At 43.5% G+C, this 27,057-nt stretch overlaps 1 protein-coding gene across 1 annotated transcript; it reads right to left on the minus strand.

Moving 5' to 3' along the window:
• Positions 1 to 317: 317 nt before the first annotated feature.
• On the minus strand, positions 318 to 26,060 carry BFSP1 (beaded filament structural protein 1). The gene is made up of 8 exons (XM_026110522.2): positions 25,690 to 26,060; positions 16,356 to 16,416; positions 9,047 to 9,142; positions 8,014 to 8,106; positions 7,513 to 7,620; positions 5,545 to 5,765; positions 3,655 to 3,740; positions 318 to 1,592 (listed from the first exon to the last, which is right to left on the minus strand). Exons 1-8 carry the CDS (start codon positions 26,058 to 26,060, stop codon positions 688 to 690), a joined length of 1,941 nt encoding a protein of 646 aa, XP_025966307.2. The 3' UTR covers positions 318 to 687.
• Positions 26,061 to 27,057: the final 997 nt, after the last annotated feature.

Genomic DNA, 27,057 nt, shown 5'->3' on the forward strand with positions numbered 1-27,057 from the left:
TCCCTGCTTTACTTTGGCAAAATTTCAAGTTTTATTCTCAGAAGATGTGCAGTAAGAGCATATTTCAAGTACAGATAGTTTCTCTTCATATCCAAAGGATAGTTCTGCCAAGCTTGCCTCTGCTTAAAGACCACCAATGTGAAAGATTTGGAACAGTTTGGAAACTCATGTCGTCAGCTCCTCCCTGGAAAGGCTCATGCAAAGCCAGTCAGTTAACTTTTACTAGTAAAGACTCAGTGCTAAAAGCAACACACACCCACGGTGGGTATTTTCTTTAGAAGACCAAGCTTTTATTAAATGAACCAGATGTCACAAGTTAACATTTGCAGCTGTCTGAGAGATGGGGAATCTTATGGCAGCTAAAGGAGCAGTAGAGGAATATGCACTGGAAGTGGCAGATTGCCCTGGATACTTTTCTTTAGCCAGGCAACTCTGTAATAATAACAACTTTCAACTTGTCCTAATCATGAAATTAGTTGCCTAGACTGTGCCTATTACTCGTTGCCCTGGAGCGTTCTAATGATCCTTACACCAAAGGTGAACCTACATCAGACAGAACTGCCATCAAGGTATCAATCTCTTCCATACCAAACAGCAAAAATCTCACTATTTTATCATTCGGTCAGGAAAAAAATGTGTCATTTAATAACTGTGCCAGACAAGTTGACTATCCAAGGTGTGAGTCACTTAAGAGCCTTTGTCACCTGGCTTCTTCTTGCTTGTCTTCTCTATCGTCGTCTCCACAATCATTGCTGTCTCCTCGTAAGTCTGAATTCTGTCATCTGAAAATTTCTCAATGGACTCCACCACTTCCACCTTCTCGTAGCTCAGGGAACTGGGCAAACTCGGTTCCCTGAACAAAAGCTCTTCCTTATCTTCTCTGTCGTACTCCACCTCTTGAAGGACTCCTGGCTCTGCTGCGCTTATCAAACTAGGGATAGGGACTGTCTCAGCCTCACAGATGCCTGGATACTTTGGGACTTGCTCTTCTTCTTTCTCTACTTCTTTCAGTTTTTCTGGGTACGCAAACTCTTCCCTCCTTTCACAGACTTCCTCTTTTTCTGAGGGCTCGGTGGGTTCTGGCAGCTCTGGTATTGGCACCACATCACCGCTGATCGTTACCTTCCCATCGCTGGTGGAAACTGTGATCACTCCCGCAGCTGGGACGGGGGAAGGCAAGAAGCAGGAGTCTTTATAACTTCCTTCCCCTGTTACCAGCACATAACGCCCTTTGGCGTAGGAATCAGGTCTAGGCTCTGGTTTCTTGTGGACTTTTATTTTCTCCCTTACAATGTTACACAATTTATCAAAGGCTTTACTTATCTGGGCTCCATCAGGCATATCCTCTGGGACCTTTTCTTTTTCAACAGATTCGAATCCTTCCTCCTCAGGTTCACATATGACTGTGCTTTCATGCCTAAAATCGAACTGAGCTTGGTCAAAACCCTCCAGAGTTCCTTCGTGCATTTTTTCAGGTGAGAGACCATCAGTTATATCTTTCGATGTGATCTCCTTTCTCCTGGAAATTTTCTTTATCAGAGCTTTTTGTCTGGGCTTTGCACTGGCAATATCTTGCATAACCTGGGTGATATCTAGAGAAAATCAAACAAAGCAAACAACAAACAATACAGAACACGGCTGCTGCAAACAGAAAGCCATCTCTCTCTCTCACCACTGACTGTAGATGACCTGAATGCAACAGCAAATGTGAGAATATCTTCCATTTACCCTTTGAGAGCCTCTTCGTTTACTTGGACCCCCCTGGCCATGTAGCCATTTTGCATCTGAGGCAGCCACTTCCATACACAATTTGAAGATACGACAACTTTGCGTATAGAAAAGGCAGCTGTATAAAACTTTCACCTACCAAGACTATATTAATGTTCAAGAAGTACATTTAGAGCTTGAGAGTGCGGTAGGACTCAGCACCTTCCTCTCAGGCGTCTTGGCAGAGTTTGGTTCCATTAACTAGACAAAGAAACTAGTCTCCTAATACGGATACTGAAGGTGCCCAAGGTTAGTGATATCCCAGCAGCAGGACTAAGTGGAAATAGCTTGTCTGTTGTGTTACAACTCCAGAAGTTGCTGGGGTTAAGGGGAAAAAAACCAAAGCAAAACAAAGTAAAATCATATTTTAAAAGTTCCCCTCTGACTGCAGGGCTGCTGGGTGGGAGGTCCAGGCCTGACCAGAAAGGTGAGTGTTGGCACCATCTCTTCCACTGTTTGCTGAAGCACGGCTCTCTGATGAGCACTCTGGGGGCATCACTTACAGGACCTCCCGCAGCGGGAGAATGCCTTGGGTTTGGATCCCAGTGGGGTAACCCGGAGCCCGGCATCCGCTGTCATGGCAATTTTGGGTATGGCCAGATGCAGGGAGGTGAATCAGGAGGGACCGGGTGACAGTTGGTGGCCCGAGGAACAGAGGGGCATGAAGTAGCTGGCCAGCTTGGGTGCAGTTCTGAGGAGCTGTGTTTAGGCCTTGCTCGAACACTGATGTGCAGATTTAGGCCCACGTGGAGAGGAAACCTTTGCCTGCAGCCGTTATTTCTGATTCCCTGCATTAACCATAAACCCCATGCTAGCTCAGTAGCAGCAGCAGAGGGAGCACAGGCAGGCGAGCGATTTCCATGGCATGAACAGGCAGAGCAAAGGGAGGCGGAGAGATTGATACTGGGAATTACTGGAACACAGGAAGAGACAGATAGGAAGATGCTTTCCCGAAGGCAGCTGCACTTCTCCAATGTCATGGATAGAGTAATGCACATAAAACGCCCTGTTAGCCTTGTGGGTGATAAGCAGAGGTGTAGTCAGAGACAGGGGCTGAATCTTCAGTGGGTATAAAGCAGAATACCTCCACTGGCTTCGCAGGATGATAGCTATTTACAGTTGCTGAGGATTTGGCCCTGTGCGTTATGGATCCATTTCATTTAAAACTCCTGCATGCCAAGAAGCATTTGGAAAAGCTGCACCTGCGCTCCAGAAAAATCTCTCATTTGACACAAGACAGTTTATCCTTATTCTCAGGGGTGGTTTGTTGTTAGTAAAACCCCAGTGGTCCTTGGATTTGTGTTATATTAAGCCATGCTTTACGTTCTTACCTACATCCTTACCTTTCTATGAAGCCTCTCTCCTCTTTAAGGCCATCTTCTCTGTTTTAGTTCTGGCCATTTACTGGTCAGCAAGCTTAAAAGCATCCTAATTCTAAACAAGCAATCGTACAACACAGAGGAAACACCATTCAGACGAAACCAGGCCATGGCACGTAAATAGCAGCAAAAAGTGTCCTCCGCCTGCTTCCAGCACTGAACATGCCCTGATGTTGTTCTCACATTAAGATGTGGAACAACAACTTGCAACAAGCCAGCACACAAAAACAGCTCTTTCTATACTTTCAGGTGTCTTTTTGACTTTGATTACTTTTGCAATTGACTATTTGGCCCATCAACAGAGTGAAGAAACATCTTTGTTTGCGGTTTTGGCCTTTGACAGCTTGTCCCGAAGCCAGCTGAGGTAAGCTGAAATCACCTTGTCTACTTAGCAAGCTTTGAGTCAGGCTGTCACTGCTGGTGTGCACGAGGGAGACAGATGAAAATCCAGCTCGAAATACAACGATGCTACTCCTGACAGACACAGCAAAACACGTCACAGGTTTACCTCTTCCCCGCGGAGCCGGAGGCTGGGCAGGTCTATAGATCTGCGTGAAGAGTGTGACCGGAGTTCCTGCGATGGCGGAGTTCAACCTGGTGGAGAAGATGCACGTCAGTCAGACCTCTCCCCCTCGTTTCCATCCGGGGCAAGAGAAGTAGCACAAAACGGAGCAGGGAGGTTAAATAAATGTGTTCCTCTGTGGTGAGGAGCTGTGGAGCACGATGTGAGCCTGCGTCTTGTCTGGTGAAAATCAACACTGCTGGTTTCCCCCAGCAGAAGACCAGGCATGCTCTGTTACACTGGGCAAATTACACCGTAATAGAAAAACTACAGCGCAGGTTTGTCATTTACCAAACAATTTTGAAAGGACAAGATGATTTTGAAAGGGCAAGCAGGCAATTCATGCCTCTCGGAGGTCAGCCCGTTCTGTGCCGCTACCTCCCATTTATGCCCTTAATGATTGTCGGGCAAGAACGTGGATCATCTGCTCTGCCCAGATGAAATGGTCGTATGCTTTGATACAAATGAGAAAGCAGCCAGCAGCCTTCGAGCAGAGTCTGCGAGATGGTGCCCTGTGCCTTTGCCTTTACTCAGGCTCCCTCTCCTGTTCCAGGCGGTCTCCGCACTCGCTCACCCCAGCTCCGGTCCACTGGGCCCGCACAGAGCTCCTGCAGAAAGCAGTGGGACACCCAGGGAAAGTCCACCGCCCTTTTTGTGAAAGAATACCACTAACGTGTTAGTGGAGAGGGAGACAGGTGATAACTGAGCCAGTGAAAAAAGACACACGAGTTCATTTTTCCTTTTTTGTGTTTTAAGAGTGTATCCTGTTAACAAGGGGGAAAAAAAAAATCTTAGCAAGTCCCTAAGTTCTGCAAAATGAGAAGAAAGATTTGAGATGCCAGTAAAAAGCCAATCTCGTGATGATTTCCTCTGTGACAAGGGAATCGGAAACCACAGTGTGAAATCCTGTGGTTTTTGAGCCTGCCAATGAATGGAACGAATCTTGGCTTATAAAATGTGCTTCAGTTCACATGGTTCACTTGTGCAGCAGCACCCAGTCCGGTGCTGTGAAAGGGACGCAAAGGTGCAGCTACCCGGTCTGTAAGCTCGGTCATGATCTCTTCAGTGACCCTTCGAAGAGAAATGGCTCCTTCTGCATTTCACCCCAGAGCTGGCTGAGTTTCTAGGAAGAAATACACTATCCTTTACCCTCGCATCCAATTTCCAACATAGCTGAAAATCTGTTGCTTAATTTCTATACTACGAGAGCAACTTCCCTTCCAATGGAAAAAATATATATATAATCTAGATTCTCTTATTGCCAAGGTTCTTAGAGTTACCTGTTCTCTCTGAGACATCCTAAATGGGTTTGGTTTTTCAAAGGATGAAGGACTGAGAAATCCAGTGTGAAGAACCCCATCCCTTGGGAAGTGTCACTGATTGTATTCCCCAGATCACACCGACATTTTGCAAATTCTAGCCAATAAAATACGACATTTGGGAGCATTTTCAGTGCTTCCTGCAAATGCCTGACTTCAGAGGGATCAGATGAAAACTGACCAGTCTCCCTTGGAAAATATTTGAGGTGTCAGTAATACACACATGCAACCGGCAGCAGCCGTGTGTGCTGGGCTGCCCGGGGTGGCTTGAGAGGTGCAGTTATCATGCAGCAGATGCAGTCAGCTTGCTTTCATTCGTACCTGACCCTTGCAGGCTGAAGTGGGGAGAGCGTATGAAAAGGAGACTATGGAAAGGAGAAGCACAAAGTGGTGCTGGGCCTTTCCTTGGCAGTGACTTGAACGGATTTTGAATCCATTTCAGTGCTTTTCATTGGAAAACTAGCGGTATGAAATGTCCATAGCTTTAGGTGGGTAGAAGACAGAACTCCAGCCTTACCGGCTCTCCTCGGTCTCGATGATACGTTTGTACCGTTCCAGCTCGTTCTCCAGGGACTGCTGGTAGACTGCCAGCTGGCGACAGTCGGTCGTGTACTTTTCCAGGATCCTCTCAGCATCTTCTATCCCCTTCCTAAGGTTTTCAATCTGCTCATTGTAGAGCTGAATTTCGTCGTCGTAACTCTCCTGGGTGTTTTTAATCACTTGCTCCAACATGGCTGTCTGGTAAACAAAGTTGGTGGGTGAAAGAAATGGTTTGAAAGTATTTGGTGTCGCTATTAAATACATATTTTAGACTCAGCGTTAAAGGCAAGACATATTTTACCAAGATGCTAAAGCAAGCAGGATATTCAGCTTACAGGGAAGCAGATTACTACAATATATATGATCACGGGACCACGTGAAGCTGTCTTTCTCAGGGATTTGGAGAGCACTGCTCTCAAATGGCTCTTGGGTTCCCATGAGCCTTCTCCGAAGCCTAGGCCTGAGGCACGTAGGCTCTTACGAGGGAAAAGAGCAACCTCCCATCCCGAAGTGTGCAGCAAATTCCTAACGAGGAAGATGTGCATGGGCAAAACCAGCTCTTCCTCCATTGCGGTCTGCAGACCAAGCACTGCAGGCAAAGGAGGAATTTTTTTAAATAAAAAGTTCCGTTCTAAAGTTAATGCCTTGCCTTTTTGAGTGTAGTAATAAAAAAAATACCTTCTGTGCAGCAAGGCCTAAACACCAGCCAGAAAAATGTACATTAACCAGGAGGTGGCGATGAGTCCCTTGCGAAAGCAAGGGAAAGAACTTAGGACTGTGTAATTCTGCTCTCATTTTCTTCTGCTACTTTTTGGCTAGTTATTTTAGTTTCTTTATCATTTGGGATTTTTTTCCCCCTTTCTGACAGCTTTTAAAGAAATGTACTCACAAAAAGCTAATGGGGCAATAAATAGCTAATGGATTCTGTAATAATTGATTTATTTCTATATGTTACAGGCGAGATTTTTCAAAACCCTTTTAAGAGTCTAAATTTAGGAGACTAAGTCCTTTGGCATTAATTTGGTAATATTCCAGTGTAAGAGTGCACCCAGACCCTAGTATGTTGAGGTCAAAAGGACTCTCGAACCTCTCTGCAACGTGGTTCTTATGCCCAGAAGCAGGAGACAAAAGGACCTAGGTCATGCCTCAGTCACTGAATCCAGTATTCAGCGTTACAAGCACGTCATCGGCTTGTGAAGTTATTCCTCTCTTCTAATCTGAATGCATTACAATGAATCAGTTAATAAACTCTTTCTAAATGGAACATGAAGATTCACTTTTGAAATTAGCATGATTAATTCCCCAAATAGTGCCTTTCAAAGTTACCCTCAGGAAGTTAGAGCTTCTGTTATGGCTGTCCAGAGGAGTCCAAAATCTCCAGAAGGTGTTTGATACCAGTGTACCTCCCCTAACAGGAGTGAAAGCTGAAGGCACAAAGTTGGCTGCACTTGCAGGACATAAGGATTCGCCGCCCCATCTCCTGAAAAAATATTCGGCGATGGGACAGAGGTCTGAATCTCCCTTATCTTTTTTCAAGGGGCTGGTTTCTCTATGCCGCCAGTATGTTTCCAGCCTGAGCAAAGGTAAGCGAGAGCCAGCCACTGCGCGACTTCTCAGTCCTCAGCCTCCTTGCTGACACTGTCCCTCAGGCATCCAGTCACGATGGAAAACCTTCTTCCACAAGCAATTCTGCCAAAGTGAAGATTTCTTCACTGTGGCTACTACATCTATCACACAGTCCTGACTGACCATATAAAACCAACGATTTGGGCCGCTCAGAGAATAGGGGTGAAACAGCTGAAAACTAAGGAAAAAAACCACCTCCAAGACTGCAGGTTGTGTTCCCAAGACCCCAGTATAGGCTGCACAGGTTGTATTGTGTGACCATAGGAACAACAGAGTTTATGAGAGCCATAGTAGTGTTTACGGCTAATTATGCTGGTACCTCTGTCTGCAGCTTGTATTTCTGCGTCTGCAGTTGGCACAGAATGGTCTTGTATTCCTCCAGCTGGCTCTGCAGAATGGGGATTCTCCTCTCGGCTATCAGCTTTTCCTGATGGAAAAAAAAAACAACATGCATGGAAAAAGTATGTTGCATTCTTTAAAAGCATCCAAAGAAGTTCATATCCCTTGCCACCTCTTCCTCAAGTAGGAAGCACAACTACTTCAGCTACTTTTGAGCTAGACTTTTTAAGCATGGGCTAATATTTACCCTGGGATGTACTTGACTAAAGGCAGTTTCTCTTCTCTGATCACTTCAATTTTCCAAAGCTACAATTAGTTTTTCTCTTGTGATCACTTAGTATTCAATATTTACAGTTGCGGTTATCTTCTCATCTTGGAGTGGGAGTTAGCTAGAGGATCTGGGATGCTTTAGGAACAAACATTGACTTTTTCTTAATTAGTGCGAACTGTGCAGCATGTATTTACCGACTGGAAAACTTACTTCAGTTATGCCAGCAGTTATAGGGGACACACGAGGGGTTGTCTGGATGATCTGCTGTAAAATATTGACGTAGGTCTGGATTTCCATAAGATTCTGTTGTGAAGTAAAAATCATTTACATTAGAAGTTGCTATAGCAAGTTATGCTTTTCAGTGTTCTACGCTTTGGGAGCTTATTCCTTGCTATTTATTTCTTTTAACATATGAAAGTCTGGGTCAGGTTCAGACTTGGGTATTTGCATGCAGTTCTAGCCCTGAATTCAACTGCATGTGTGCTAACAGTTTAATCATGCTGGGAGTACACTACAGATGTTTGGCTAAATGACAATATGCTTCACATCCTTAATTAAAGATTATGTGATTTGTGATTTTACAAGAGATTTTCAAAATGAAGACCACAAATACCTTTGCAAGTGGTCCAAAAAAAGGACTTTTCTCACTGTGGCCATGCTCAGCAGAACCAAGACCTGTCTCTCCAGTCCTTCCTGGAGCCACAGCTGGAGCATAGTTTGCTCCACGGTTTGCCACAGGAACCTAATGAGTCTTTTCTTTCAAGAGTGGCAAAGATGGGACATTGGCCTGATATGAAACCCCACAACTCTCTCAGGAAGGCCTGCTTGTATTAATTAAAGTCGGCTGAAGCTTAACCATATAGCCACAGACTTATTAACTGGAATGTCCCTGCCCAGAAGCTGGGAAAACTGATGAAAGCAATGGCTGCTTAGCATGAAATACAAGACAGCTTGACCAGCATGGTGGGTTGAATCATGAGAACAGGTCAACAGATTCATAACATTGCTGCAGCTGTAGACATTGGTCCCTGAGTCAGTCTGGAGATGTGCAACCATCTACCTGTTGGGCTCGAATCCCACACTGCAGCTATTGTGCTCAGTGAAATTATATAGCACTCTACCCAACAGAACACATATTTGACTTACTTTAATTGGCCACTAAAGCAGATCATGAATAAGGGCAAAGCTTCACATGTCTCTCTAGAAAGAAGATCTAAAGAAGATGGCACATTCAGCCACTTACCTTCTTGTGTCTGTCCTTTGTGGCATTAATGTCATCCTGCAGGAACTGGGATTCGATCTGCAGTTCCAGGTTGCACAGCAATGCTTCATCGGCCTCCTGCAATGCAGATACATGGGACACATTCAGTACTCAGGCTGGATAGCCAAGCACACAGCAGCCGCTTACCCAGAACATGAGTCTTTTTACGTGTGTACAACCTGCACAGAGAATTAAAGCCTAGTGGAAGAAAAAAAGTACTATGAAACCAACGAACAACAGGAACTTTATACATTGTGTTTTCCTATTTTACACCCAATTTTCTGCCCAAATATAATTTACAATACAGTTTAGTAATGGCACTGTCAAAATATGTTTGCTATATGCTTTATGAGTGCTGGGAGCCAAGTAATAGACACTACGCAATACCAGTTTCTCAGGCTGAAGTTCGCAAGGGCGTATGAATTTGGAACATACGACATCAACAGAACAGTGCATTGATTTCTCTAGTGTATATGACAGAAGTGGATTCATCTTGAAACCTTTAATATCCCAAATAAAGAATCATTGATAAAGAACCAGGCTGGCCACTTAATTATCTTACCCAGAGAGCTGGGACTCTTCGGCATGGACAAGAGAAGACCAAGGAGGGATCTTATCAATGTGTATAAACATCTGAAGGGAGGGTGTAAAGAGGACGGGCTCAGACACTTCACCTTGGTGCCCAGTGCCAGGACGAGAGGCAACGGGCACAAACCAAAACACAGAAAGTTCTGTCTGACTATAAGGAAAAACTTCTTTACTGTGAGGGTGACTGAGCCCTGGAGCAGGTTGCCCAGAGAGGCTGTGGAGTCTCCAGCCTTGGAGATATTTAAAAGCCGTCTGGACAGGGTCCAGGGCAGTGTGCTGTAGGTGACCCTGCTTGAGCAGGGGGTTGGACTAGATGATCTTTAAAGGTCCCTTCCAACTGCAACCGTTCTGTGATTTCTGTTAAGGTGTTCCAAAATGTGAAGTCCGTAACCTAAAACGAGGGTAGAAACAAATACCCCTGGGGTGAGGAGGAGAGAGTTCAGCCAGCATCATCCTCGATGTTGCTTCTAAGAGCAGGCGATAAAAAGGAAAAAAAAGAACAGATTTAAAGGTGTCTCTTTAAAATAACCTACTTGCAGTTACTGTCTGTAAATAGGTCTCAGTGAATGGATCATGGTTTGCAAATTAGACACTACAATACACAGGCACAGCACATGACTGATAAGAAAGGATTTTTCTCCTTCCACATGCACACCATGCACTATTCAAAAATGCGTCGATGTTTGCTGTTTTCATTATGCTATTGAGTCTGTTAGCCGCGCTTGCTGACACAACGTGAAGCCATTCATGGACTGTGCTCCAGAGCTAGCAACTGCGCTGTGAGCAGACCAGCTAACTCAGCCCGAGCCGGGCCAGAAAATTCTGAGCCAGTCATCAGGAACGCACGCTGCTCTGCTGCAGGCCTTTGCCACCCTATTCAGAGGAAGATCAGTGCAACAATGAGGGTTTTATGTGGCCTGGGGGCTCCCCCCTGGATGTTAGCAATAAGCAACTGTTTCTGCCTGTAATAAGCAAAACTGGCATTCAGCTTTCCAAATGTTTCTCCAAAGCGGAAAAATACTTCTGCTTTTTTCTCTGCTTCAAATAGACTAGCTTCATTAGCAACGCTCTGTATCAAAACAGCACAGTGCCTACACTTTTTCTTCTTTATTTTACAGCATTTACTATTAACTCAATTTACCAAAAAAAATCTATTTTAGATGCTGATTCCAAAATGTTGATCTATGTGATTAAGCAGCATTTTCAAGCATTTACCATGGGAAAGAAATCCCCTCCATCTGTGCAGAACCATTGCTTTCTGATTTTCCAGCCTGATTGTCCTTCAGCTGAAAAGGCTTCGGTTTTTATTTGTACATACATATTTCTGTTACCTCTTAGGCAGGAAGTCAGCTGTGTTCTGTCCAGCATCTGTCCTTCTGCTTAAAGTCTCTGTATCTATGACCTGAATTGCGTACAGCCAGGTATGGGATCTGAGCACAAACTGAGGGATGGGCAATACGAAGTATGAAAGCTAACGTGTGACAACGCCAGGCACTGCAACTTCCATCTCCAAGAAGATATTATTACCAATTCTTAGTAACGTGTCAAATCACCAGCACAGCTTTTGAAAGAGAAACTTAGCCAGCAGTGATGACTTATTGTCTACACGTGTAGCAAGAAGCAAACTACTTGTGCAATGGCTTCCTTGCTAGGATTTGTGCAAGAACGATAACCACAGGTAGACAACACTTGGTGTGCTAAGCCCCGTTTTCTATCCTGAAATAAAGCCACACATTATGGTTATTCCAGAAGCTCAACTGTTAATCAGATGGACTTTTGTGCCTAAGCTATGTCTGGGCGTTGTGAACCTGCCCTGAACATGCTGGTGCAAACGTCTGTGGAAATCCCATGACTCATACCCATCCCTCACCACTGAGCTTGGTCCAGGACATCACCCAGCATGGGGAATGACCCAGCAATCAGTCATCTGCATGGGCTTCAAGTGCCCCACAGTACTGAGCTACCAAGAGCAGTAGTGCTGGCTGGGGAGGGTCTGAGCAGGCAGCCCAGGCTCAGCCTTGGATAAACCACCAGCAGCTCAAAATCTTGTTAGCTATGCCTGGGGTATGGTATTCTTTAGCCACAAATTGCCTGAAGGGAACCATGAAAATGGACCTACCAGCTCCAGCTACCTCTTCCAGCAGGCAGGGTTTGTACCCAAGTGAGCTTGCCTCAAAAAGTATTTTTAAGAACTCACAGGATGTCCAAGAAGGCCACTAGCATGTGGGCCAGTACCAGTGATGCAGGATTCCTAGAGCTCACTGGAGAAGGAAACACTAAAATAGACTTTTATATATATATAAAGAAGTACAAATCACTGAAATAACTTTGTTCAAGCAGAACAGCTCCTGCCATTTGTACAGGGGAAATAAAAATATCTCTATTTAACCCACCAGCAATTGCTTCCCAACTCCAAAGATGAATGATAAGCTAAGTAGAAAATAGAACTGATTGATAAAAGACGTAATACAACTTTCTTCTCTCAGATGAAAGTTAACATCAAATGAAGATGAATCAGGCTTTCTCAGTTTCACAGACCTGGTCTGGAAACTTTCCTTTGAGCCTTTTTATTTTTCTTCCTATGAGATTAGTTCAGTAAAGTGCAGCTCCTCAAAATCACTTTTCATGTTTTCATTGAGCTAGGAACAAACTGGAGGGTGGTTATAGCTTCTTTTTTGTTTGGAAACCTGATTAGAAGCTGAGGATTAATGCTGGGAAGGGCTGAGCACATCTGGTAAGGGACTGAGGAGCTTTGGGAAGCATGGGACTTCAAGATTTTGACATGACCAGCATTATCTCCTGTCATGGTCCTGATTCTGCATTAACAAAGAAAAAGAATTATATTAAAAAAAGGTGTTTAGTGCCCTAACATGTTTTCTCCAGCCACATACAAGACTGTTAGATATGTATATTGGCTATATTGTATTCACTCTTGGTAGGACTAGTAAATGGGCTCTCCCTATCTGTATGTGTAGTCTCAAATTCATGCAGAGAGGAATTGTCTTCTGAGTAAGAAAAGAATTATTAAAGTACCTAAACATGTGCCAGATCTTCAGCAAGAGTCAACTTGCAAATTTCACATTGAACAAGTGACACTGATATTTCAACTCTAGGTCCCAAAATCAATGTGGGAACCATTCAGTGACAACCTAAAGCTGTGTTACGCAGTAGATCATACTGGTCCTTAGTCTTTAAAAATTCACGGAGTCCTGAGCAGGGCTGAGGGTGTGGGCTGTGGATACCATGTGCTGCATCATCGAAACCAGTAAGACTTTGTATGGAGTTGGGCGCTACCCAGTGTGCATGCACATACCCAAATAGCCACTTGCACAAATGTTATGTCATGACATCAGTAGAAAAAAAAGCAGAAGTACCCAGTTTTTGTACTTCTCTGCCTCTGCCATCTCACTAGCAGCATCTTTCTCTATTTACCCATTAAATAGCCACAGAGCCCTTACTCTTATTGCACACTTAATATATCTAAGACGAAAGAGTCAGATCAAAAGCCTCTGAAGTTTGTTGTCTGCTCCATGAAGTCTTCTCCGTGAGTTTGTTTCTGTTTTAAAAAAGCATGGATTTTTACTGAGTGTTTTTTGTACACTACTACCTTGAATACCTTTTCTGTTTCTTTATCCCTCTTAAAGACTGTGAATAACTGCAGGGAAAACATGCTTCCTAAAATGAGATGTGGTAAAACAAGTGATCAGATCATCCACCTTTGGTATATATATTTTAAATACTTGTCAGTGTTGGCCTTCATTTAGGCTTTCTGCTGGCAGTGGGGAAGGACTATGTGAGCCTTACCCCACCTGTGTTTTTTCTAACATTTCTTTATGGTGTCACTTTGCACTCCTTTTTTTTCTTTTTTTGTTTCCCCTCAGGAGATTAGGCCAGCAAGGAGCAGACTTACGTTCTGCTCTGGATGCTCTGCACCAGGGCAGCGCGGTGCCAGCTCCACCAGAGCTTCATTGCACCGCACCCTACACAGTCAGCAGTATTAAATTGGTGTAAAATGCTAGCGGTCTGCTGCAACAATACATCACTGATTGCACAAGCAGAGGCCTCGAACCAGTGTTTGGAAAAATGGCAGGACAGGCCCTTGACTCGTAGCCACAGCTGTTAATGCCAAGGCGTAAAAGGCTGCGTGCAGGCTGGTGGGAAACACTCCTACCCTGGTCCCTGTGTGCAGAGATCACAGTCGCAATGCAAACCTTTCCCAGACAGCAAGAACTCCATGTCTCAAAGCTGGCTGCTTGTAAAAACCTTAAAGAAAATAGTGGATGCTTTTCTGTGAGCCAGGGAGCAAAGACGTGCAGGCAGGTGCTGGGCCCATTATGATAATTCATCCTTCTGGAGCTCTTTAAGACACTGTTTAATGATGCGGAGGCTTAGCTGGCATCTCGAGAACAAAATTAACCGAACTGCTGGTGTGAAGAGATTCGAGGCAACCAGTCAGAATGGCTGGGAGTCTCACCGAGAAGTCTGATAACATTATGCTTTACAGAACAAAATCCCAGACTGAGGGCATGGAAACCAGCTGGGATCCTTCGGCAGTTTCCTGCTTCAACTTCACAGGCAGTTGTTAAACAGTAAGGCTACATCTATATTAGTAAATCAAACATGTCCAACTCTCCACTACTGAAGTCACCTGGCATGAACTGCCTGCATCCACACTGTTAAATTTATTTATAATTTATTATTATCCCAGAATAATTTTTTTCTGCAAATGTTGTGGAACCTGTAATAAAACTTCATCAATTACTACAATGTTGGATTATGGGGATAAAATGTGTTCCAGGAATACACTAAGCAGGTCTTTACACAGCTAATCTAACCAGAGAACAGGGTAAACTGGTGGTGTAAAAACATCTACCAGTACTTCCTCTTGGCCGTGGTATCGACCATGTAGACCTGCAACTGATTCTATTCTGATTACTCAGAAAAGGTAATTTTTTTTTTTAAATATAATACCACCAATCTGAAAACTTCTATCATGCAAAATATAACATCTATTTTGAACTGCATCACTGTAAATAATCTGCAAATAGGAGTTGGGAGATACCTGGTAGAGCAGTGATCCAAGGATTATACCCAACAAAGTAATGAGGCATGAGCACCATTGCAAATACATATTTTGTCCTACATTGGGAGTTAAATTCTTCATGCTGCAGGTAATTACCCATGAGTAGGAGGAAGACACAGGCAAATGTGAGAGCTGGACTAGAAGACTCACTTCCTGAAATTTTTGCTTACGCTAATCAAGGAGGCGACTGTCACTAAGACTGTGAGGTTTCTCTAATGAAAGGAAGGCAGCAATTAGTAATTAAAGAATTATGTAATTTGGGAGTAATGAAGGCAACAATGAAGAACTGAATAAGTCTATTTAATTTAGGGGAAGGAAAAGCATAATACTCTTAATTAGAAGGTGAAATGAATAATGGAAAGATGCTAAGCTAATGACCTGCATCGAGCAAACACATTAGACACGTAGAGACAGTATGCGTGTGAGATCCCATGGGTAGGACAAAACTAGACGTGGAGAAGTGGCAATGAAACATCCTCCCAAGGTTCCTTCTTTATTTCCTTCCTCTGCTTTGCTGCCTTCTGGCCCATATCTTTCTTCTGCGAATACTCGCACGGAGCTTTCTATCGTGCTGACACTGATGCTTAAATTTAGTTGTTTTGTTTCTCCCCCCTAGGCAGCTCAGATGCTACATACTGACTTTGAGAAGGTCTTTGTTCCACTGTCTCCTCCAAAGCTGTCCCACCGAGAACCAGAGGCACAAACTGGAAGGCAACTAAAAGGGTTGCAGTGGAGGAGGGTCTTTCTGTGAGGCTTGTCATGAGGGTTTGCCCTGGGTTTAGAAGTCACCGGTAAATAAGGCATTACTTAAAGAAGCCCAGAGAGCTTATCAGCTGCTAGGAAAGGAAAGAAGTTCAAAATCCTTTCTCCTGATCTGCTATTTACCTTAGGTTTGTCTCTTCATTACAGCACCTTACTAAAACCAAATCCATCCTATTATAAAGAATCGCTGCACTGTTCTGATGACCCCAGCAGCACCTCTCTAAAACAGAATTCTCCTCTTCGTAGTATCATAACCACACCTTATAGCCAAAATCTACCAACTCTCCTAGATGTAATTACGACTTAAAGACCATGATACTGAATCTAGCTTGTATTCCATAGGCTTCAGTAGGGCAACAGGCTGTATGATAGAAAAGCATCTGCTTATTGGTCAGGTTGGATTAAACTAGAGGTATCTGGATGCTTAAAAATGCAGTTAAGCACCAACAGTAATTCTCAAAAGTCTCCAAGCAGTCATAAATACCCAACACCCATTAAAGCATGATCCTGAAAATATGGCTAGAAAAGCGCTTCTACTGGCTAGCCGTTGAAGAGTAAGCATATCTAAAAAGATATCTTCTCACAGGAAAACGAGGAAAGATCCCCAATTCTCATGCCTTACCTTACTTTAATTTCTGAATGCTACTGAGAACCTGGCTCTGTGCATACCGGAATATCTAACGTGGATACTGTAAGGTGAGGTGGAATTGCCTTTCATGGCTCTTGTTTTTTGTGGGTTTGGAGAGACAGAGGGAAAATTTCAGAAATGCTTGTCTAAAAAAAAGAATATCTCCAATACCCAAAATATCTCACAGCAAAACTGATGAAGACCATTTCTTTTCCACTTTCCAGACTCACCTTATTAAGGCGTTGAAGGGTTTCTTTTAGCCTCTGCTGATACTCACATTCATTTTTATACCTGCAAGCGGGACAAAGAAGATGAAGTTGAGTGGCTTATTCTCTTGCAAACTGCATTTTCATCTGTAATATCATGCACAATATATGCTTCACACTTAAACAGAATATGAATCTTGAAAGGGCCCAAAATATTGATTTATTCATTAGTTTCTTTTTTTTTTGGTCCCAGATTTTAAGTGCAATTCCAGAACTGACTAGATTCTTACACTCTGCTTATGTAGCAAAAGACAACAGAATGCCATACATTTGCTATCATTTTTTTTTCCAGAAAGTAAATTATTTACAATAAAAATGTATTGGTTTAATATTGGATTACAGTCATTGCCATTCGTCAGTGGTTAGCGTGTTGGTATTTGCTACACTGGCACATTAGCAAATAATTACTTTCCACTTGGTTTTCTAGTGTTCTGAATATTGTTCAATAACCATTTTAATGGCAGAGACATTAAACATAGAAGTTGCAATTTCATATATTGATTGTGTATGAATAATGATGTATTAGGCTATTCTGATGGATGAAGTTTTGTGTCCTCTTTAATATCAGCTCACATTCTAGTTTGGTTAAAACCATGTGCAAGTCTTAGCAAAGAGTGCGTTTAACTAAATGTTCTTATGCATTCATAAAATGTTTGTAAGACGTGTGAAATGTGCAGATTCCTATATTGAGTGAATAATGGATGTATCCTGTGGTTCTCTCTGAAATGAGGAACCATGACACATAATCTTTAAGAATTAGGGTTCTGTATTTGTATGTTAGTTAGAATTATCCTCTAGGAAATCCTTTTAGGGAAAGAGTGAGAAAATTCCAGACTGTTGTTTTTTTATTTTTTTTAAATTCTTACCACAAAAGGAATTTGCCCTTGTCTGTCTTCTGCAGTCATTGATGCAGCCCAGACATTCTAGTGGCTTTTGAGGAACTCGCTCCAGTCAATGGTCAACTCTCCTAGTTCATTGACTGAACAGATCAAGGAGCAAGTTGTAATAGTCATCTTACCCTCTCTTCTTTCTTATTACTACAGCCTGAAGAATGAACAACCACTGTTATTCCTGTGCCTTTCAACACAACTGGGAAAGCTGAAGAGAAGGGGTCTGCTACCCATCACGTGCGCTCTGTATGCTCCATTTTAAATAAGATATTCCAATGGCCAAGCCACCCTTATATTTAAGATTGTGTCATGAAGAAATAACCCTGCCATATCTGTTTGCCACTGTCTCCATTTATAGATGAGTGAACCAGTGGTTTTCAGACAACTTACAGCTTGGATGTACTCAGATTGCTTAGACTTCTTTGACTGAAGATGATCTTTGGCTTCTAATGATCTAAACCAACGTCTTTTGGACAAATTGTGGTAACATAAGGTTTGCTTCCAAGGTATACAACCAAGGATATTCAGCTTCTAAAGTGAGACTGCATTTGTTTCTGTGATTTTTTAAGTAGGTGACGTCCAACAAATTTTTGATGCTATGGATTTTTTGCCTGCACTTGGCAGTAAGCACTTGATTAACATAGATGCATTCTGGCAACTGTGCAAGAATGAAGCAGATTGTGGCAGCTCCTGAAAATCAAATACATAGCTACAGTAAAAGCGACAGTAATTTACATTCCTAATAAGATACAACCACCCAACAGAGTCAGGATCTAGCTCTCAGCCCTAATGTCATTCAGGCCTGCTGAAATCTGGTTAGCTGCTAGGTCCTCAGTGAAATTTCTTTCATTGACTGAAATTTTTAGGAACCCTTTCTTCTACTCTCAATAACCGAAATAATTGCTCTGTCACAAAGCCATAAATCCACTTGGCAGCCTTGAGCTGTGTATATGGTTAGCATTGCGTGACTATCCTTTAAAGGAAGATTGAGCTTGTGGAGTGCCTTGAACATCACTGAGAAACAGTGTAAAAGGACTAAGGAGTTTTTAGACATGCTTCAGAGATCTCATGGTGCAATGTGCATGTCTCTGTGCAAGCTGAAATGCATACGAGTACAGTGCCTAATGACTTTGAATGCTCCCCTGGACTTTTCGGTTGAAGACCCTGAGAGCACAACAAGCCACTTGCATCCCAAAGAAGTGCTGCAAGTCTGAACTCCACTCCGTTCGCTCTCCACCAGCTGTTACTGCAGCCCAAACATACAGCATCAAAAAATGCATGGGGAATTGTACTTAAACATGATCCCTGGTTTCCTGGAGGCTGTCCCTCCAAAAGTGGACAAATTGTAGCCAAGTTAAACTTCAAGTTCCAGGTAACTAACAAGACACGTTTAAAAGAGGTCTTCTTTTTCTTAGATGGTTGCTCATCAGCCTTCACTGGACCTTAAAAGCCATGAGGCCTTGCAGTCAGAGGAGTGTGGTAAGTGTAGAGCTGCTCATCAAGTATTTAACAATAAATGGGCAAAATCTGCATTGTTAACATGGAACAGGGACAGGACATCCACTAAAGGCTGTAATATTGGTTCATTTGCCTTTTTTTTTTTTTTTAAGTTCCCCTTACCTAGGCAAGTAGTTTTAGGGTGTGATGATGCTTTTTTGTTACTGGGTTCAGAAAAGGAGTATTAATTGTTTCTGGCGCAGGCGAAAACTAGGGCAGTGGAGGGGGCTGCCTGCTTTAAACAGAGCAGAACGGAGCTTTAAAGGTTCCCGCTGCCTCACTTTCCTCTTCCTAGGTTAGTAGCTCCGACAGAAGAGATCTCTGCTGGAGCACGTATGGATTTACAGCTATAGGGCAAGCCCCTTGAGCCCCCCGTATAGGCAGGGGTGCTGGCCTCATGGGAACATCGGGGCAGCCAGGAGGGAAGTCTGCTGCCAGGCTTTTTCTCCACGTGGAAGGCAAGGCTCCAGCAATGCCTGTAGATACCTTGTCCTGTCCTCAGCTGACAGATAGACCGAGCTTGCTCTTGAGAGAGGTGGACTGGGCAAGACCTGTTTCATGCAGGCCCTGACTCTGAAGCAATGCAAAGACTGTCTCGCCTCCGAAGAGAAAACTGTCACAATTTGTCCTAGCAATGTTTGATGGCCAGATACTCAGTTCTCAGCCCAATTCTGCATCGAGGCCTCTGCCTGTACTATACCTGAGTGCTGCCTCTCCACTGAACCTTACTGAAATCTTCTAGCAGGAAAAGAATTCGTCCGGCTTGCCAAAACCCGAGACAAAACTCTCCATGAGGTGGACCCTGGAGCAGAGGAGGTGTTAGCCCGGGCTGGTGCGGCCAGAGAAGCAATGGCAGCACCGAGGCTGGGTTCAGGCTGTTCTGGCTTACCCCCACCTTCATGTGTCTGCACACTCTCACTGCTGCCTGACGCCTGATGCTCCAGGACACGTTTTGGAGGCCTTGCCACGGGCCATAGCGTCACGGGCAAGCAGTCCTGCCCTGAGCTGCAGACTGGGCTTGAAGGCGGCTTTGCAGATGGGTGCTGGACCCTACTGCTCCACATACTGCAGCTATCGCGTTTTGTTGCTCGTTTCCATTGCCACGCACGGGTGTGTGGTCACGGCCGTGGCACAAAAGGGTGCCGTGCTGCTCTGCGCATAGCCACGCCGTGCAGACTCCAGTGCCAGTCTCTGCATCTAGCACACTCCAGGGAATGGCATTACATACAAACCCCACAAGATTAGCACTGAATGAAATGATTGATTAGTAAGACTTTTAATTTCCGAGGTTAATTAAACCTGTTCAGTCAAGGGCACTAAAATCTAGGTTCCAGCATCTTTCTGGATATCATAGAGAGAGAAATACAATCCTTTCAAGTTTCCCACAGACAGATATAATGTTGCTATAATAATGATGCTCAATAAAATTAGCATAATTAGTCCTTTTATGAGCTGCATCCAAACAATTCCTAGCAATACTTTCTGCAACTTCAAGAGAAAGAAATCTCCACTGATACATAGTCTGAATTATTCATATTAATGTGAAGAGCTACGAAAATGGCTACAGGAGATTTAAAAATAAATTTGAACCTAAGATCCACTTTCCAGTGGTTCATGCCTATTTAATTTTACAGACACAGTAGTTCCAGGACCTACTATGTTTAAATGTAGCTTTAACAGGTCTAGTTAAAATTATAAATTTTTTCCCCCAAATCGTGAATGTGTTTAAAAGAATGGGATGCAAGAGCTAAAATTCTTTGCGTTAGCGGAAGGCATAGACATTTGCCAGTTAGTAGGTACACAATGTACTACGCTAAGAGATTCCTTTAATCCTCACTGTGCAAGAAGCAGATGTTCTATATTTCAAAATGAATCAAGAAACCCACACCTTGCTAGTACAGTGAAACTAGTCTGCTGTCTATTGAACGTAGACCCAGATAGTAGAAAGCAACTTTAGAGCAAACTGCAAAAACAAGATGTGGCTCGGGACAGTAAAGCCTGATGGAGCTGGTGTACTTAACAGTGATGCAAATATAGAGCTGGGGTGAGAGGGAAACCGCAAAGTCCATTCAAAGTCCTGCATATGACCAGGCAGGTTGGATTCCTCTATCCATTTATCGTCTCTATCCACTCCTGATGTGTTAGCAGATAGCTAGAATACACGGGACAGTACTACCCTGCCATACCTTTCTTCCTACCAAGGCAGGCATATTCATTTAATAATTAATTTTTGATTGCTTTTAGACCAAGAGGTTTTAGAGCAAGAAGCTTTCTACCGTGACACTGAGTTTTAGAATTATGCTCCTATTACACGTCCACACATCGAAACAGAAAGTGTTCCACCACCTTCAGCGCTTCCCTGACAGCAGTTGCACCCTTGTGCCTCTGCATTCGTGCTGTGCTTTATGCCTCCCGCGTCCAACACTCGGCGAGAGCTGGCCTCATGAGCCAGCATTTCTGCAGAGCACACTGTGACCACCACATCTGTGGCTGGCCTGGATCCTCCAAGTGAACCTGGACGTTTCGGATGCCAACTTAAAATCTGAAAGGTAACATTCGGGCCTCAGGATGGCTTGTTTATGCAGGACTAATGAGCTGCTGAGTCTAGATTTCCACTGTGGTACAGAAGGGCTGCAGGAACCTTTTGGCAAAAACTTTTCATGAGTTGCATGTAGAGACCTGCCTCAATGGCCTTTGGTGTGTCCCATTCAGGTGTTTTTAAAACATGTTGCTTTGGTTGTTAGTGGATATTTCGGATATTTCCTAACTCTTGTCTTGTCCCAGTCCAGCTTGCTGGGCATCCATTCCCTGGCAGGTTTTCTGGACATTATCTTATATGTAATAGTATGGCAAGCTTTTCAGCGTACAAGAAAACATATTGCCCAGGTTGAAAGATTAGTTTTAGAGACAGCTTCAGCAGAGAACTTTAATGCGTGTTACATATGCCACATGTCTGCTTTCCTGTTCCCACTCACTTGAAGGTTCCCTGCACATATTTACATTTATCTGTTACCTAATGAATTAGACTAGGTGGTGATCATGCTTCTTCCACGATTTCTGGTTTGTAGCACTTCAGAAACCTTAGTCTATTTAGCTCATCTGCAGAACTACGCTCTTATGAATTAAGCTCTCTTACCTCACATTTAAGGAAGAAATATTTTGTATTTTCACATAAGGCAATATACATTTGATATTTAAAATATCAAAAATAGACTATGCAAAACATTTGCGTTTTCCATTACTTAGCTAAAATCCTGGTTTCTCTGTTTAAAAACAGGGACAAAAGAACCTGAAGGGACATCTTCTTTGAGAGATATAATTGCATCAGAACCATTTTTAGGAGTTTTTATACAGGTTGTGTATCACAAATGAGTCAGTTTACCTCACAGTAGACTTCATCCTATTAGAAATAAAAGATGTTTCTATAATTCTAATATTATAGTCACTATCAGTTTCGTAGTACCCTGATATATTTGAAAGCGTCCTAACTATACTTTCACTCCAGATGAGACCAGACCAAGAGTGTCTGAGAAGTGTCTGGCTGCAGAAGGCCACCAATTCTAGAAAGAAGTACAGGGTTGAGACCTTCTAAAGATCAAACTTGCAGCTGCATTAAAAATACTAGTTAAATAAATAAATAAAAATTGCGCATATATTCACAGTCCTGTCTAGGTTTCCAGTTTAGGATGATCACCCATCTGTAACATCTTACTGGATAAACTTTCTGCTACGTAGAAAGCCAAAGAGTTAGTGATCTCTGCACTCCCCCTTTGCATGGGGGGCAAGCTGCAGAGAGACTTAAGCAGATCTTCAATATAGGGATGATTCTGATTTCAGTAGCATGGCAAGGCCCTAAAACATGACGGAATCTTATTTCTCCCATATTTTGTTTAGATAATTTATTTATAATTTTAAATAACTTAAAGCATAAATATCAAAATGCCTTTGAGCTAAAAACAGGTGAGAAGGCAGAGTGCAGAATGTCAGAGCATTTTCCTTGCTTTAATACCTGCAGCTCAGAGACCAACCAATTCTTTTCAAACTGAGGAAACTTTCTTGTCTGTATTCAGATCAAATTCAGCAGTTCCCAGCAGAAAAAACAAACAAACACACACAAAACCCAAACTGACTTCATGATGTAATCTGAATGCAATTTGGTTTAAAAGGAGCTACTGCCATTATGTTATAATGTCCCTGTGTAACTTTAATTTTTAACTTCTAACTTTGGTTGGTTTAGAGGTAGCCAAGGTTCCCTTTTACTTTCTACATCTGCTTACTGCTGCTGAGTGCACATCCCAGGACCAGAAATATAATCAGTAATTTGCAGCAGCTCTGTTATGTGCTTTTTGAAGAGCTTGTCACAAGAGCAGTGTTAACAAGTAAATATTTTCCAGAATGGGTTAAGGGGACTATTGCCCAGCTGTTTCTTCCAGCCAGAATGATAAGTGCATGTTCAGTAGGACACACTATTATTTCTTTCAGTCTGATACTCCTCTTCCAATGTTTTGCAGCACATGATCGGTCTGCATGACCAGACACAATGCAGTTTTTCTAAGTCACTCATTACCACTGTAACAGGTCATAAATCTCACTTAAAAAAAAGATATCCCCTTCTCTGGCTGTCTTTCCCCTACATTTTCTCCATCCTGTATTTTTCCCTACCTATTTAGAACTCATGTAAAGCATCTGTAATAAAAGTAACCGACTGCGTATCAGAGAGTTAATCCTATTAATGGGGGAAGTATATGGGCAGTTAAGTTAATCCAGGTGGACACAGGAATCCATTAAAAGGTTCTCATGGCTAATTTTTTTGTGTCAGTTTTAGACAAGCTCTTGAAATCAAATTTTAACTTAGGGACAGAGCTGTGTATTTCACTGCGCTCGTTTTTTTTTTTTTTTCCCTGAAATACTCCAGACACAGATAATACATTTTTGCTCAGGCACACACTACCACTTCTGTACAGTTTGATGTATGCACATATTTTCAATGAATATGCAGGTAGACATTCATATGCTGAATTCGGTCAAAATTTCATGGACACTGTAATAAAAATGTATGGACAAGTATCAGAGTAGACAGTTAAATTATAGCATTGGTTCATAGATGAATTTCATGCTCATAATTATTTGAATACAGAACTGTATAATCAGGTTATTATTCGCTAACGCCGAGTTAGGTAATCACTAATAGCTGACCATTTCAAGCATTAAGTCTCATTGCACCTGGATGTGCTAGTCTCTACTTTCAAATGAGAAAGAGAGATCAGAGCTTGGTATTTCTATATCTGGGCCATAGCTCAGAGCTCCCAAGGAATGTTTGTGTGGCAGTCTGGTGAACTGGCTTTGAGACACTATTTCTTATTTTAATTTTTTTTAGCTGGCTCATTCTCCTGATTCAAATCTCGGAGTGGTCCCATGAATAGTTGTGGCAGCGCAGTGGAGAAGGCAGAGTGTTCAGCTGAGAAGTGTGTAGGGCTTGGGAGGATAGGATGAGAATATTTTAAGACTGTAAGGCTGCTGATACCAACGTATCATCAAACCATGGCCTAAAGACACAGATGGCCTTGATGTCAATTATCTCACATCCTTTTTTTCTGGATGTTTCCAGCAAAGTGATTGGAGACAGAAAAGGAAAATAGTACCTGTCCTGCATTTACTAGTTCAGAGTAGAGCAAATGTCAGTGGAGGAGCAGACCAAGAAGTCATGCAATGTGGCCAAGGTCAGACAAAAAGTCTGTGGTGGAGACAAGAGCTGCAGTTTTGAGTGATTTGTATTTCAGCAGCAGTAAGACAGAGTTCTAGATGATTCAGCTTCTGCCTTATTAAAAATGCTTCTGGCGAGTCTGGTGCGGATTGCCTGTGAGTGGCTGAACTTCCACCAAGACTGCGTTTCTTGAAAGTATTTGAATTTTCTGTTTTCCATCAGTGTCAATGACAAATGTTTCTAAGCTATAGCATGTCATATGGAGTTCACCCCTCATCCCTTGATGTGAAGGATGAAAAGCTCCGCTTCAGCCTCCATACTGTCGAACTAACTAATGAGATAGAAGTTTGGAAAAAAAAATATGGCCCATAAGAAACACACAGATGAGACCCTTCTCTCCCGTGAGCAGCCACCCAGAGCCAACCTTTTATGAGCGACGCTCACCAAGTCTTGTTGTGTAATTAAGCAACACTGCCAAAACGAGAACGGGTGCTGACCCTATCATTTGTGACTTGATACGTAGTGATGGCACCAAGAACTGGCTGTGGCTGAAGAGGACGGACTGCACATCTCTGGGTGCACTCACACGTTCCAAGCCTACGGCCCCCGCTCTTTGATTTATGTTGCCAATGAAGTTGAAGAGAGACAAAGTTAAGGGAAATCTTTTCCTATATTGCTTTAGTAGCACAAGAAGGAAAGAGGGATACAGGGAAGAAGAGGTGAGAATGTGGATAAACCATCTTCCAATATGAGCAGTGAGTTTATGAAATGCAGAACTGCAGCTCCCTAAGTCCTGGCACATCACTTCCCAGTGTGGGCTTACTCAGTCTGGCTGCGGGCTACGAGTCTGAACATGAAGAGGCACCATCCATGCAAGAGGAGCAGCTAACTGACAAACCCATAATCATGACAAAGAGAGTTGGGGAAACAATACCACCTATTCTTCTTTGTTCACTTGCCTTGGAAAGGATGAAAGGATTACTGAACGCATATTGCCATCAGCCAGCTTTTCCCTTGGATAGCTGGGCAAGGGCTCCTATCCTGTTAGCATCTGGCAGCAATACTGCTCGGGAACACCCCTCTGTGCTCCCCCAGAGATGCATCCAGCTGGACCAAGAGGCTGGCAGAAGGAGCCTGTGAAGTGGGTACCTCGGATCTGCTAGCTACCGTGGGAGATAAACCGGCCCCGTAACGCCAGCCACCTTACTTGTTGCTGTACTCGTCCAGCATGCGCTGGGCGTCCTTCTCCTCGCGCTCCAGTTTGGCTCGGTCGGACGACAGCTCCCGCATTCGCTGACGGTTGAACTCGATCTGCCCAGCAAAGGCCTCGTCCAAGCCCACGAGCTCGTCCATGCGCTGGAAGGTCTCCAGCTGCTTCCGGAGGATGGTGTTGCGGTGCTCGAGCACGCGGGCCCGGTTGATGTAGCTGGCAAACCGCTCGTTGAGCTCCTGCAGGTTCTCCAAGCCCTGGGCCTGGGCCAAGCTGTCGAACTCGGGGGTTCCTCGCAGCTCATCATAGGCATCTGACCGCTCGTATTTCTCCTTGCGCACTTCGCGGAGGAAGCTGCTCCTGTACATGGCTTTGGGGAGGCTGTGAGGTCCTGCGGTCCCCTCTTGTGCACGTGCCTCTCTCTCCAGCTTGGGTCTGAAATATGTCTGGGGGGCTTGGGGACGAAGAAGAGAACATAATCAGCCCCCAGGTGATTAGGACTTGACTCTGGGGCAGTTCATGGCACTAAATGCATCATCTGCTGCACTGAACTAAATAAAAGCCAATAGCCCCGCCTTGGCACTGCCTTTCGGGGCCCGTCAGCAGTTTGGAGGAGCAAAGGGAAGGGGGAGGAGGTGCTTTCTTTTCAAGCTCTGCAATTGTGAACGGCCAGAATAAAAAAAGAGCAATGTCCAGCTTTCGCTCGGTGGATTAAAATCTTATTCACGGACAACAAAACGAGCGCTTTGCAGTTTCAGAGGCCAAGCTCAAAGCCTTTCATGGCTGTGCTATGGCAGAGAGCTTTGTTCCATTTTGTTGTCATAAGGCAGCGCATGGAGTCCTTTTGCTGAGCCAGGTTTTTGTCATGAGTGGATGACCGTCACACTGAACAGCTTAATTTTTTTCTGACAGTTTTGCAGTTGTTTAGGAGGAATCGATGGTGTACAAAAAAATCAGTGTAACTCCTGCTCAAAGCATAAGATTTGGTCATTTGATTCACATCTCACATTTCTCTGCCTCAGCCTTTTCTGCAGGTTATTTCTACCAGATGTGAAGGGCATCAAAGCAGGAGACACACAGTGGTACTAAAAGCCCCATGCTTAAACAAGCCCTACGGTGAGGCAAAATTCTTTGGGGACAGCGAAGCATCATGTCCTCTCGTGTGACTTGGTGCACGTACCTTATGATCCCATGGGGAGCTTGCTTCCTTCTTCCTTTCTTCCTTCCCTTCACTCCTCACTGTAATGGTGTCTCATGCAATGCCATTCCCCGAGAGGGCTTTAAATTCTCTGGAAGTGCTGCCTGCATATCCTCTAGTAAGGCTTTTCATCTTTGCCTTTGCAAAATACTGTTTTTTGCACCTGT

The sequence above is a fragment of the Dromaius novaehollandiae genome, chromosome 3, assembly GCF_036370855.1.
Source record: "Dromaius novaehollandiae isolate bDroNov1 chromosome 3, bDroNov1.hap1, whole genome shotgun sequence".
Classification (NCBI taxonomy): Eukaryota; Metazoa; Chordata; class Aves; order Casuariiformes; family Dromaiidae; genus Dromaius; species Dromaius novaehollandiae.

Bases quoted from the DNA above. Each gene is read 5' to 3' on its own strand.
- BFSP1 (XM_026110522.2), bottom strand. From the start codon at position 26,060: ATGTACAGGAGCAGCTTCCTCCGCGAAGTGCGCAAGGAGAAATACGAG. The intron at 8,107-9,046 runs GTAAGTGGCTGA...ACTTCACAACAG, and splicing joins CAAAGGACAGACACAAGAAG to AATCTTATGGAAATCCAGAC. The intron at 7,621-8,013 runs GTAAGTTTTCCA...TTTTTCCATCAG, and splicing joins TAACTGCTGGCATAACTGAA to GAAAAGCTGATAGCCGAGAG.